Consider the following 12,977-nt stretch of genomic DNA (forward strand, 5'->3'; position numbering starts at 1 on the left):
AAAGATACGCTACGCACCTCAAATGCGCTCATTAGAGGACTAGGTATTGCTGACTTCCACAAAAATTGTGTTTTTTCTTTATGTAGTCATAGTAAGATTGTGTTACAGAGGCAATCAACTCTTCTCCCATGGCTGTATAACCCTAAGACTTTATATCAGTGTGTTGCCAGTTAGGGGTCATTTCCTAACGAACGGAGATCCACTACTATGTGTTGTATAAAAGCTTACAGGTATCACAGAGTGTTTCTGAGCTTGTATGAACACCTCAAAACCAAGTATGTCAGTGCTAAGGTAAAATGAAAGGCAGAATGTAGATAGATACAAGAATTCAAACCAAACAGGATCAGTAAAATCTAACTATTACAGTAAATTTTCTCTCCCACCTGGACAATGTCTCTTTCTGCAAACTTTCCTCTTGAAGAAATCCTTACTACGTCACCATCCAGTTCTTCCATAGCTTAAAAAAAAACAAACCAAAAACAACCAACAAAATTAATTAATCTGTGAGTTCAGCTACACAATAAAAGCAATCTTACTGAGAAAAACTTTACTCAGTTTACACTTTAGAGCAACAAAACCAACAATTGTTACTTAGGTAACTCTTTAAGATCATTTGCTCCAGAAAATACATCCTGCTTTGTAGTCATTTTGCACTTTTTCATGCTGACAATACATAATTTTTCCTTCATTGTCATCTTCAGAACAAAACTGACCGTGGAAAGATCCTTATCTTTCCAGCTCTCAAACCAGCAAATATATCTGCTTTGGTAAGGCTGTATTTATGCTTTCACAGGTGGAGAAGAAATCATATTCAGCAATTATTCTTACAGAAGACATCATGGGATAACAGCACAAAGCGGTAGTAACTCACATTCACACTGGAAAAGTAATGACTGTTAATGCATAGGAATGAGGATTTCTTAACAAAATGTGTCAAATTTACTGGGTAACTCTTGTTTTATCTTTCTGAACAGGATCCAGGAAAACTAAGATTGTCCAGATAACCAGAAGTCATTCTAGGTAGAAAAGGATACCTGCTTTCTGGTCAGTGTTGAAATGGATGGATATGGGATCACAGATTATTGCTCAGCCACTGGATTTGCAATCCTTCTTTCAGCATACCCTATGAAAATTGAAGCCCTACATTACTGAGCTTCTCAGAAGTTTAGAAATTGGGCTGAGTTCACTGAAACCAGCATTTCAAAACCTAGTTCTTCCAATGCAAGAACTAGAAAGCATAAATAATATCAGGAGCCAAGTTCAAACCAAAGAAAAGAGTATGTGTGTTCAAAGAAAAAATTAGTATGTCTCTAGAGCACACTGCCAGATGATGCTGTTGATGCAGAACATGTATGTGTGTTCAAACCAGGAGAACAAGTATTTGAAGGAGAGATCCACTGAAAATTTCCAAAACAGACATGAAGCACATCCTGTTTAGAAAACTCAAATCTAAACCCAGTATTCAGGGAAGTATCACTTTTGCTTATTCTGTTCTTAATGTTCTCTACATAACCACCTATGGCCATGTCAGATACAGAATACAGGGCAAAACAGACCCCTGATCTGACCTGTTATAGTCCTCCTTATGAAAAATCCATCCTTATGTAAAGCACATCTATCCTTACATAAATGTATGTGCCATCTATCTGAGCTCCAGACTTGTAAGAACCCCTCTGGTAGCCCTCAGGAGCTGGGAGATCTAGAGGGCAGTGATACCTGGAGAGTAGTAGCTTAACCTCTCTACAGCAGAATTAAGGTTTGACAGGCATTTGAATTGTAGGACAGTGTTCCTGGAACACGCACTCTCCTACACATACTTCTTCAGCATCCACATCAGACATGGAGTCTGTTGTTTTTTACCCAAGGAATTTCTGCAGGTGGACAAGTCATTTCTCTGCCCTCTTGGGCATTGAGGGGCTACAGATTTGGCACACATCTAATAGGTGAATTTCACTGAGTCAGTATACTCATGGAATGTGGGTCCAAAATGGAAGCTGTATCCTGCAGTGGAAACAGAATCCTGCCTGATGAAAAGCGATAGAAATGACACCCCAAGAACTCTGCAAAGACAACCTCCAGAAGTAAAAAGAAGACAGAATCTACGTGTCTTGACTGAGTTAAGGTGAGCCTGGGAAAACCCAAGGACTGGACAAATGGGGGGAAAAGGCAAACAGGGGGTGAGAAAAAACTAAGTAAGATATAACTAAAGTTGGAGTTCTCAGGGGGAAAGCGTTTGCAAATTTCCCTTATATGCATTTCTGAAGATAAACTGTCTCTTCTCATTGCTTGTGGCATACAATCATGAAGTGTAGGCGTCCACCTGGACAACCTATTCAAGGAATCAGATACTTAAAATTATCACTAACATACCAATTGCCAAAAAGCTTAAGAAAGTCAACCCTCAATAAATTTTTCTTTTGTGTTTTTTTTTTCCTCTTTTTTCATAGTCTTAGAATATATGTACAAAAATTAACATGTGCAGTCATTAGTGGCTATTTACACTATACACCTCTAGTAGTACTAAGTATATTTCATGTACAAGAGCATAATGTCTAACCAGAAGCACTAGAATTAAAAAGAAAGGATATACAACTTCGAAAAATAGGTATACAGGGAATGTCTACCTTCACAGTGGTAGACTGTGATAGGTAGATAGGTAGATATACAAAATGGCACTTAATAAATTAGGCCAAATAACAGAAGCAGCTTAGTTACTGCAATAGAGAATGGTGTTCCCCTACACCACATGAAAGAAGATGTAAATAATCCTGCTGATTTCTCTCCTGCTGTAACATTCTCTCAATGCTGCTACACAGTAAGGCTCACTCCTGTTACCTAGTGAAACCCATTTTAACTCAGATCACCACCAATTTATTTTTTTCAGTATTTTATCACTGCAGTAAGAACAGATGATCAGCATTTCCAGTCAAATGACACTTCACAAGGCAACTAAATATCCATGTTAAAGAAATTCAACATTACTTGAGTATAGTTACTTTACTGTGTGGGTTTTTCCCCCCCCCCCCCCACTCATCTCTGGAGCTCTGTAAATGCTGAGCCCCCATATGGTTCTCAGACTTGAACAGAGAGCCTGAGGGGCTACACAGCTCCACATGGTAGCTTGTAATCATACTGAGTTATCAATCAATCCAGCTGGAAATGTCAACAGTGCTTACTGCTTGTTCCATATTATGCTCTTTTGAAGAACAATATTTGTTTGAAAAGCCACATATTACTAAAATGTAAATAAATATAAAAATTCTATGCAAACCACCAGAACACTTACCATCAAACTCTGCTGGTCCAACCCCCACTATAATTATTGACATTGGAAGCTTTGAAGCCTTCAAAAGAAGAAAAAGAGATTTAACACATTACATAACCTCTGCCAATGTGAAATCTGAGGACATTCTGAATAAAAAACATGCAAAATTTATGTTTTAAAGAACAATTTTTATTTCTCCACATAAAAAGTTGAGTGGTGTAAACTGTCTGCTTAAGTGACAGAAAACATCTTGGATGAAGATAGAAAGGCAGAGGATTATTTTAATTTATTTTTTCCTTATAAAGTCTTTGAATCATATAAGATCATAATTAAAACCAACAAACTATGTTAGGATTTAATGTTAATATGACAATTAAGGTGACAAATTTATCTTAGGTACTTACGTAAACTGACAGTAATTGCAAATATGTACCTAATGACAGTTTGACATTTAGTTACTGTTTCTTGATATTACATAGCTGCTGGGAACTATGTCACACTTTTTTTTACACAGATTTTATGCCAATTTTTCTCAAGAGACTAAACTACCTATTTGAGCAATATGTATCTTCTATTTCTTCCACGGATGAAATTTTCTTCAAGTCAGTTATCCATGCCACAAAGTAATCATGACATCAAACTGGCTTCTAGTCAGATTTTTCATTTTACTTAAACTTTTTCATTCAGTGAAACAAGGCAAAGACAATGCCTGGCCTTCCCTGAAAAAAATCTCTGTAAAACCTTTAAAATTAAGATGACAGTATCATAAATATTGGATTCTCCTGCTCTGACAGTAGCACCAGATATCTGCTAGTTTACAGAGTTAATGTGAAACTGCGTCTGTTGATGAGGGTAACAACTGAAAACCCATCTACCAACTGTTCCTTACTGAGATATTCTGATGAACTGTGAAATGTCTACAGTCATTTTAAACAGGAGCACACACTGGCCAAAAATCATAGATGTACACTTTCTCTTGAATTAAAGTCTGCTCTGCTGAAGTTTGAAGACAAATGTTTTTAGAACATACTATTATATTTCTCTTTTGGAATATAAAACATGTTTTTGTTCCTCATCTAAAATACATTCTCATTTTAGATGTATCATCACCATTTCCCATTCTTCATCTGTCATAATACCATGTACAAAACCAACTTGCCTTAAGCAGAAGTTTTACAGTTGATTACTGTAAACATGTGGTTTAAAACAATGAGAATACACCATTCTGTAAATCACTGTTGAATGTTCTGCACCACACCAGACACGATACACTACATACTATACATAGACTGCAAATTCATCACAAAGTGATACTACATAGTCAATCTGCTAGCTAAAATTCTGTAGCAGAGTAAAGAACTTAATAATCCCTGGTTAGTTAAATACTAATGCGCTAGTGAAGATCATAGTAAAAGGTGTCTGGCCATGGTTCTGGGCAAACAGCTCTATGTGGTCCTGCTCGAGCAGGGGGTTTGACAAGTTGATGGTCCCTTCCACCATCAACCAGCCAACGATTCTGTGATGAAGGGCCATAAATACACGCAATTGAATTACAGTGCACGGCATAAGTCAATAATAGTGAGTATAGAAAATCTTCCAGACATGAAGGCATTTCTTAGAACCTTCTGTTTTTCAGACATTTGCTAGAATCTTATTCCTTGATTGTAAAGAAAACATCTTTTAAAGAGATTCCTACTCACACAGACACAGTGTTATGTGATACAATGTATATGAAACGGCACGTGGCAAGGACAGCATAAAGTCAGAGTTAAACTTCTGCATATAAACTTAAGTGTTGGCATTTCCTGAATGACAGTATAACCTTTAAACAGTTCGGTGAAACAGAATGTGTCTGACATACATGCTGTAATGAGAAAGATGCCTAAAAGCACAATTAGTGTTAAAAAAAATGAAATATACCCTTCCTGAGTTTTATACATATCAAGTTGCATTGTACATCATTGCCCTTTTTATTATTTTGCATCTTATTAAGACTGAAAAAAATACCACTTGAAAAAAACTGTATTTAATTACTTATGTCATGGTATATTGCGCTCACACTTCAAAAGCTATACAGAAAAAGGAATGCATTTTTATAAACAGAAAAGAGAGCAAATGTTCCCAAACTTCCATTCATTCCAAGCTATATACACATCTACTGTATTTCCAGACAGTTGCAGACTAACAGCTATTATTCCTGGAAATTAACTGCTACTAGAAACAAAGTTTTTCTGTATGTCTTAGTGGCAAATTACTTCATCTTACAAAATATCAACCAACTGGACTTGCTGGTCTCTTAAAGACTTCAAATTGAAGTGTGAGTTAAATGAGGAGCTGCTCATTTTTTTCTCCATGTAGCCTTTTTGTCACCTAAAAGAAGCTCACCTAAGAGAAGCTATGTTCCAAATCTCTAGGTGGGACTAGAGGACGAACTTCCAAGCTAAACATCTTTAAAAGTGAGAGTCAGTTTATCATAGTTTAATATTAGAAGCTGGAAGAGGAGAGGAAGTAAACTGGTACCTTCAAACACAGCTATAGCTTTGGGTGTGAAAACTTACCAGGTGGGCTGCCCTTATTAACACGCAGACTCTGCCTACATGCTGCTGGCTAGAACTCGACGGCATCTTGCTCTCCAGTGAAAGATAGAACATTTCCGTAATATTTTCATGTGCACACTACAAACTGGAATGGTATTGAATCTCTACAGGAGGTAGTGAAAGTCGGCCTTCAAAAAGATGCCACCTAATTCTACACTACTCATTTTGAAATGGTATTTATTCCAAGGTAGGCTTTTCACCCACCACTTCACTATTAACTAGATCCACTGTGGTATGATCAGACCGATTGATACAGATCTTTTCAAACCCTGTCTGGAAGTTGTTTCTGTGTGCGCTTTCAACTGACATTTCCCAGGGGCAAAAGCAAACTGGAACCTGTTCACAATACAGAATATAACTTATATGCATAGCAGTTTTGAAGAGAAAAGGATTGCAACTAATGGAGAAACTGAGAAACAAGAATTTTCAAAATTCTAGGGGACTCTTTGGAAGGAAAGCAGATGACTGGTATGCTTGCCATTTGGGATCAGAACTTTTGGGGAAGTTTCTAAGAAGGGGGTGGATGAAAGCTGTCTGCAATTACTGGAAAGATAAGGAACGGTTCACTGTGAAAAACTGCATGGTGGGTTGTGCGTGAGGACGGAGAAGGCAAGAAGCAGATGTGGAAAGTCATATGAACATATAGTGTTAGAGAGAAGAGTGTCACTTCCCACAGAACAGTAATTAAGCTGAGATTCAACTGCTTTCTTTGTCTTTATGCATAATAAATGTTTGCTGTTGGAAAAAATGGTTAATTTATGGAACAAATTTAGTGCCTGAAATATTAACTGACTTACTTTATTGCCTAAAATATGAATTCCTAGAAACATATTTCTAAATTTCAACAGTTTCAGCAAAACTTACATTCACTATGGATTCCTTTGTCTGAGCCATATCGGAAATAACTCCGTCCGTAACAATGAGAAGAACAAAATACTGGGAGCCATCTTTTACTGAAGCAGCATATCTAAGGGAAGAAAAAACAACATTATAATAGTTAAAACCCCTTTTATAGAAAGGAACTAATATGAAAAGAAGCTGTATTTTTAAAATTTGACTACTGAGGACGAATAAAAACACAGAAACATGATGCAATGGATTTCAAAAGTAAAAGACATTCATAATTAAGATGGACATTCTACTTTAAGAATATTAGAAAAACTGAACTAATACAATATTGATCTGTGTTGAATCAGGGTAAAATGGGAACTGTATCAAGAGGAGCATGGACAGAACGTCCTTTATAGAATCATGAGTCATTAGAAAGTCTAAGTTATTTAATAGTTATTACCTCTGGGGAACACAGTTTGGTATGAAGGGCATACCTTAATATTAAATAGTTGTTTTCAGAGCACAAATAATTTTTTTTTTTTTTTGTCTTAGAAAAGCTACTTACTGTTGACAGCGCTTGCAGATTTTAGTTCACAAGTAGGTGTCCATTTGGAAAATGGCTGAACATGCACCCTGCAACCCTGGCTTAGATATTAATCTCTTTGCACTACCCATAGATGTCCTTTCAAGACTCAAGCTTCAACCTGTGCTGTACCCAAATTCAAGACAAAACGCATCCAGCGCTATTCCAGTCCCACCTCAGCCAACGACCCAAGAAGCAACTGCTCTTTGAAATGCAGCAGCTTTTGAAGATTTGGAAAGTCGTGAAAGAGAGTGAGTCCATAGCAGCCCCACTGAACTCTATGGCCTGCATACCAGAAACCAAGTCTTCATTTATCTTCATCTCCCAAGGGTCAAATTTCCTGTACAGTTAGTGAGGAACTTCTTTTCCATGGAGCAGGCTGCTCCACTTGACAGCAGCAGCCACGATAGTTCCTACTTTCACAAAGGCTCTTGGTGCTGTGAAGGAGTCTAATAGTAGAAGCCTGTAATAACGGTCTTAGCGGTCATTGAACGTGAAAGGCCTGGGTCACTGAACAGGATGTGTTCTAATGGTGCTCATCATGACTGCATTTGCTTATAAAATTCTAACTCCGATGTCACACAGTGCATTTGCATGCACGTACTGCCAATAAATAAGATGCTGTAACCACAGCGTTTGGAGGAATGTGTGTGAAATGGAATCTACAACTCACAGAAAACCATCGTATACCCCCTTCTCCCTCCCCAAGATAAAGATGGGTAGAAAAACCGCACAGGCAATGAACTTGTTGAATATCATCTATTTGCATAGTGACAGTAAGGACTGAGAGTTAAATATCTAGATTAGCAAGACCTACTGTGAAATACATTTTCATTACCATGGAGAGATTTCTTTTATCTCATTTTTTCCACAACGCTTATAATCTTTTCAATGATGCCTGCAGTGACAAGGCATGATGAGAGACTAAAATAAAAATTCATTATTCTTTCTGACCACTTAATACTGTCTACATACCTACACTCAAGAAATGGAACAGAAACTTGGTTATTTCAAGTTTTCCACTGAACAAAACATTCTGAAGTCTTTTGCAAGAAAGATCTTATATGAGGAGGGGAGATGACAGAAGACACCAGGTTGAATCTGGCGTAGTTTACTAACTCCCCAGCTGGGGGAAGGATAATAAACTCATTATCTGCTTAAATAGCTTCTGAAGAGTTCCGAGATCACAACAGGATAGTAGTATCTGACAGTCTCCAGAGATTTCATCAGAGGCATATTTTTAAATAGGAGGGATGTGGGAAAAAGAAATTTCTTTGAGATTGAAGGTAGGCTGAAAGAGTAACTGAAGACTAGATAATAACTTCTAGTACCATGTCTATAAGAGTCAATAGAACAGCCAAGAAACAGAACATTGAAGGAAAACAATGTTATGGAGAACCTGACAGGTACATGGATTGTATTAAGGATGACCATGCAATACAAATCCTCATGAAGATACTTCGCTTTTCCACTATAACGTCATGTGATTTGTTACCAGAAGCAGTTTCCAAAGTTTGCAACAACTTGATATTTATACAAAAGTTGAGTGAGAGAACTATAAATGCTGGTGACAGGCTTCTGTAATTCTGCAGAAGTTGACAAATATTCCTGAGGAACAACCAGTTTTTTTTGTATTGCCTACAAGGAAGCTGGGGGGGGGGACACTTTTTACAAGGGCCTGTGGTGACAGGACAAGGCGTAACAAGTTTAAATTGAAAGTGGGGAGGTTTAGATTAGATATCAGGAAGAAGTTCTTCCCGGAGAGGGTGGTGAGGCACTGGAACAGGTTGCCCAGAGAAGCTGTGGATGCCCCATCCCTGGAAGTGTTCAAGGCCAGGCTGGATGAGGCTTTGAGCAACCTGGTCTAGTGGAAGGTGTCCCTGCCCATGGCAGGGGGGTTGGAACTAGATGATCCTTAAGGTCCCTTCCAACCCAAACCATTCTGTGATTCCAGGATATATGGAATTCAGCTGTCATAAGTATTGGCATATTTCCTCACAGTCTGAAAACTACTATTGCAGAGACCCTGACAAAAGGTGTTTCTCCAAGGAGACAGCTAGCTGCTACAGACAAGCAATGGAATATACATGTACATAATTTGAATGGTATGATTCAAAGGTGGAACAAGTAATCCTAATGATAAGTAACTGAAATCAGCTACCAAGCCATGCTGGGGTGCACTGGAAATTCTTTGCACCACAGAATTTGTAAATTACTTTTCGTTGGGCTGTAGAACTAACAACAGCAAGAACAGATAGTAAATAAATATTTCTTGCTACAACAATTACCTATTTTGCAAGCTCATAAATAAAATATTAACAGCACAATGATTTACACATCCCTACTGCTTTATTTTATAAACATGAGTTCTCTCTCTGTATCCATAAATAAAATAAAATCTGTTCAGGTGGTTACTCAGCTAAATTATCTGAACCACATCACTTCTCCTGTACCAGCACGTGGAGGTGTACTGTAAGGCATGATCTTGTCTGCCAAAATAAGGCAACATTCTCCTTACAGAAACTCTACAAACACAAGAAGCGTTTTACTTTGAGAAGTCAGATGAGGAGCTGCCTAACACAGAACCGTGGCTTCCCAGTGGTGGCTGCTATGTTGTTGCCTTAACGGTGCCACTGCCAGCTGGGAATTGTTGCCACAGAGAGTCCTAGAAAATTTTGTTGATGTCTTCGACATTTTGATATTAGAGGAAGCACATATGCCTGAAAAAAATGCATTTTATAAATTTTTAATAGATTTAGATATTTTCTGTGAAGCAAAATTCTGTGCTCCGAAGGACAAAAAAAGGAACATGGCAAAGTGTTCTCAGAAAAATCTTCTTTGATTATGATTTCTCCTAAGATTTTAACACAGGGTGGATCAACTGGATCACTTGTATTTATTTTTAATCAGCAATAAAATTCTGCATAATGCTAGCACATGGTGTTCAAATCTACTCAAAGGTACAAGTTAATTACATTAGACTGAATAAACAAAACTACTCTAAATAACTTTTTCAGTGTTTATCATCACGTAACTGTTAGACTTTTATATGTGATAGTTGTACTGACAGTAAGAAGTTTCTGTGAAGTACCTGTTGTGATGCTTACCTGGCTACATGATTAATTACAGGGGCAAAGTTGGTTGGTCCATAAAGCTGTACAGATTTTAGACTCCTGTAATATGCTTCCATTACACCATCAATTCCGTGGCAGTATGGATTTTGAGGGTTTCCATTCTAATGAAAATAAGAGATGATTAATCACTAAAAGTAATTTTGAAGCACAAATGCTGCAGGTTAGTGAACACTGCTAGCAAGTGTACATTTTTAAATGGCAAAGACCTAAGCATTCTACATCTATTCACACACTTTACTACAAATGCCCAATGTAAGTGCCACAGCTGGTGGTGAGTGCTAACTGATTAGGCAAGGACGTTCAGGCAGCCTCATGTTATATGCAGTCTGAACACCACTGCCGCTGGTTCCTAGTGAATTACAGGGCAGATGTAAAACTGGAATCATGTTTAGGAGCACAGAACTGGCTCAAAGGTTTCTTATTTTTAAAATGCGAAAAAAAGAAACAGTAGCCAGATCCTGGTGTTCATACACTATTTGAGTATAAGGTAGACTATAAACTCTTCATTCTTTTGGTATGTTTCTGCACTGGAAAACTGATTTTTGATCTGGTATAAACAGATGAAGAAAGGAACTTACTCTTTGGCAACCCACTGAAATGGGTGGGACTGTAAATTCTTTGGGTATGCATTTCAACACAGATATCCATAATGACTCTATAATAAAGATACCTATTTACAGATGACAATACAAACATAAGCTATATCCCAGATTAATGACACATGTCAGGCCAGAGAAATGATTAATATAAGGCCTCAAAACCTTCCAAATCACATTACTCTCCTTCATGTGTCATTGGCATAATGTGCCAGTATCTCATTCTGATGTGGAGTATACCTTCCTGAGAATCTAGAAAAGAAAAGGAGATTTTTCATGATGTAGAATACCAAAAGAGAGTGCTGAAAGCACTGTGTAGCATTACATGGGAGTCACCTAAATAGGTTTACATACAGAGGAAGGAAAAAAGACTGTTCATCCCTCTGTAAAAGCACCGTATTACCTCATGGATTAATGGAATTCCTTTTAGAAACAACATTTAAAACTGAAAGTAGCCAGGAATAACCCTGCTGTTTTATTAGCCTTAAGATTGTATGTGTTAAATATATTTGAACTTGCTACACGGAAGCCCAAAGAAAGTCTGAGAGTCAAATGAATATCTGCAACTGCACTTGTTTTTAATTACTATCCATGTGAAAAAACTTTCCTTGAGATAAGACATGTGGCATTGCTTTCTAGCACAGGCTGAGAGAGAAATACACATCTACAATCACCAGTTTTCTTCCATGTCTTTGCTGCTATCTAATTAAAACTCAGATGATATACCTACACTTGCTGTAATTCTGACAAATTTATCCTTCTCAGAGAAGAACAAAAGCCTCAGAATAAGAAAATAGATACAACATCTACACTAATCACAAGCATCAGTTATAACACATCAACCTTTCTGTCAAATCCGGTTAGATTTTAGGTTTGTAATTTAACTGGCACATGGACCAGTCTCAGGTTTGTTCTTGTCAGCTCATCTTATGGTCCACTTAGTTATCTCTATGACTCTAAACTAGCAGCCTGTAGAAGACAGAGGTCCCAGAAAATGAGAGAGAACAACAATGATAATGAAAGATTATCTCAGATCATGATTCACTTGCTTCTTAAAATAGATTAGTTTCAATCTGAAGTCTTTCAAGCATCTGCTTCTCATGCTGCTACAGCTGAGGTTAAAGATGATTACTTTTCTTTATTACTGTTTTTGGCCTAAGGGACTTCTTCACTCTGGATTTCTGTCAGTAACTTCACTATGATGAAAAACTTTGAAAGTCTTTTAGACAGAAGAATTAGCACATTTGCTGTTCTTTCCTTGCCCAGTAACTGCTTGAGACTGCAACAAAAATTTTACTGAAGAAATTCAAACAATATATAAATAATTATTTACTTACCAGTGCAAATTCATGTGATACTCTTCCATCTGGAGGCAGTCTAGCTCCAAAACCTAGAGCTGGGAACATTTTATCACTGTCATAGTCCTGAATAATTTCACCTACTGCTTTCAGTGCCATGCCATAAGCATTCAGCTGATAGGGATTCATGTAGTGCAGTGATGTAGGCTGTGAAGGGTTACCTGTTGAAGCGAGGATCAGATTTACTTTAAAACTGAATCACCTCAAAATTTTCTCTTAAAAATGATAGAAATCTATGAAAACAGAAATTGAAAAGAAAAGATCATGAAAAGAAAATGAACTTCTTTTCTATATACATAACTATGGTTATATCGGGTAAAAATGCTCTGAAGACATTTTAGTAGGTTAACAGTAGTTGCAAAACTTCAGAATTGAATGGGCAGCAAGAAACTATAATTAGACTTGTAAATTTGTGTCATTTTATAATATGATATACACTTTTAAGAGGAAATTTACAAAAGTATTATGACATTCTGAAAGCAGCTTTGGAGGAGGATCAAAACTCATCACTGCTTCACCCCACTTCAGGCTTTCTCCACCTGTAATTCCTTTCTTTTGCCTCTCTCAATGCAGTCTTCTAAGTTAGAGAGTTTTCTCCCAGCAATAAAAAAAA

The 12,977-nt window shown here is 37.3% G+C and overlaps 1 protein-coding gene across 1 annotated transcript in view; it reads right to left on the reverse strand.

Annotated features, from left to right (window-relative positions):
* Positions 1–383: 383 nt before the first annotated feature.
* LOC104510600 (copine-8) overlaps positions 384–12,977 on the reverse strand; it is a gene marked incomplete at both ends in the record, with an annotated part of 32,131 nt that continues 19,537 nt past the window's right edge. The window contains 5 exons of the mRNA XM_010152899.1: positions 384–457; positions 3,287–3,344; positions 6,727–6,829; positions 10,384–10,511; positions 12,344–12,525. Of these exons, the coding sequence (XP_010151201.1) occupies positions 384–457; positions 3,287–3,344; positions 6,727–6,829; positions 10,384–10,511; positions 12,344–12,525 (545 nt within the window). The remainder of the gene's footprint in view (positions 458–3,286; positions 3,345–6,726; positions 6,830–10,383; positions 10,512–12,343; positions 12,526–12,977) is intronic.

Source organism: Eurypyga helias, unplaced genomic scaffold (assembly GCF_000690775.1).
Source record: "Eurypyga helias isolate BGI_N326 unplaced genomic scaffold, ASM69077v1 Scaffold41615, whole genome shotgun sequence".
NCBI lineage: Eukaryota > Metazoa > Chordata > Aves > Eurypygiformes > Eurypygidae > Eurypyga > Eurypyga helias.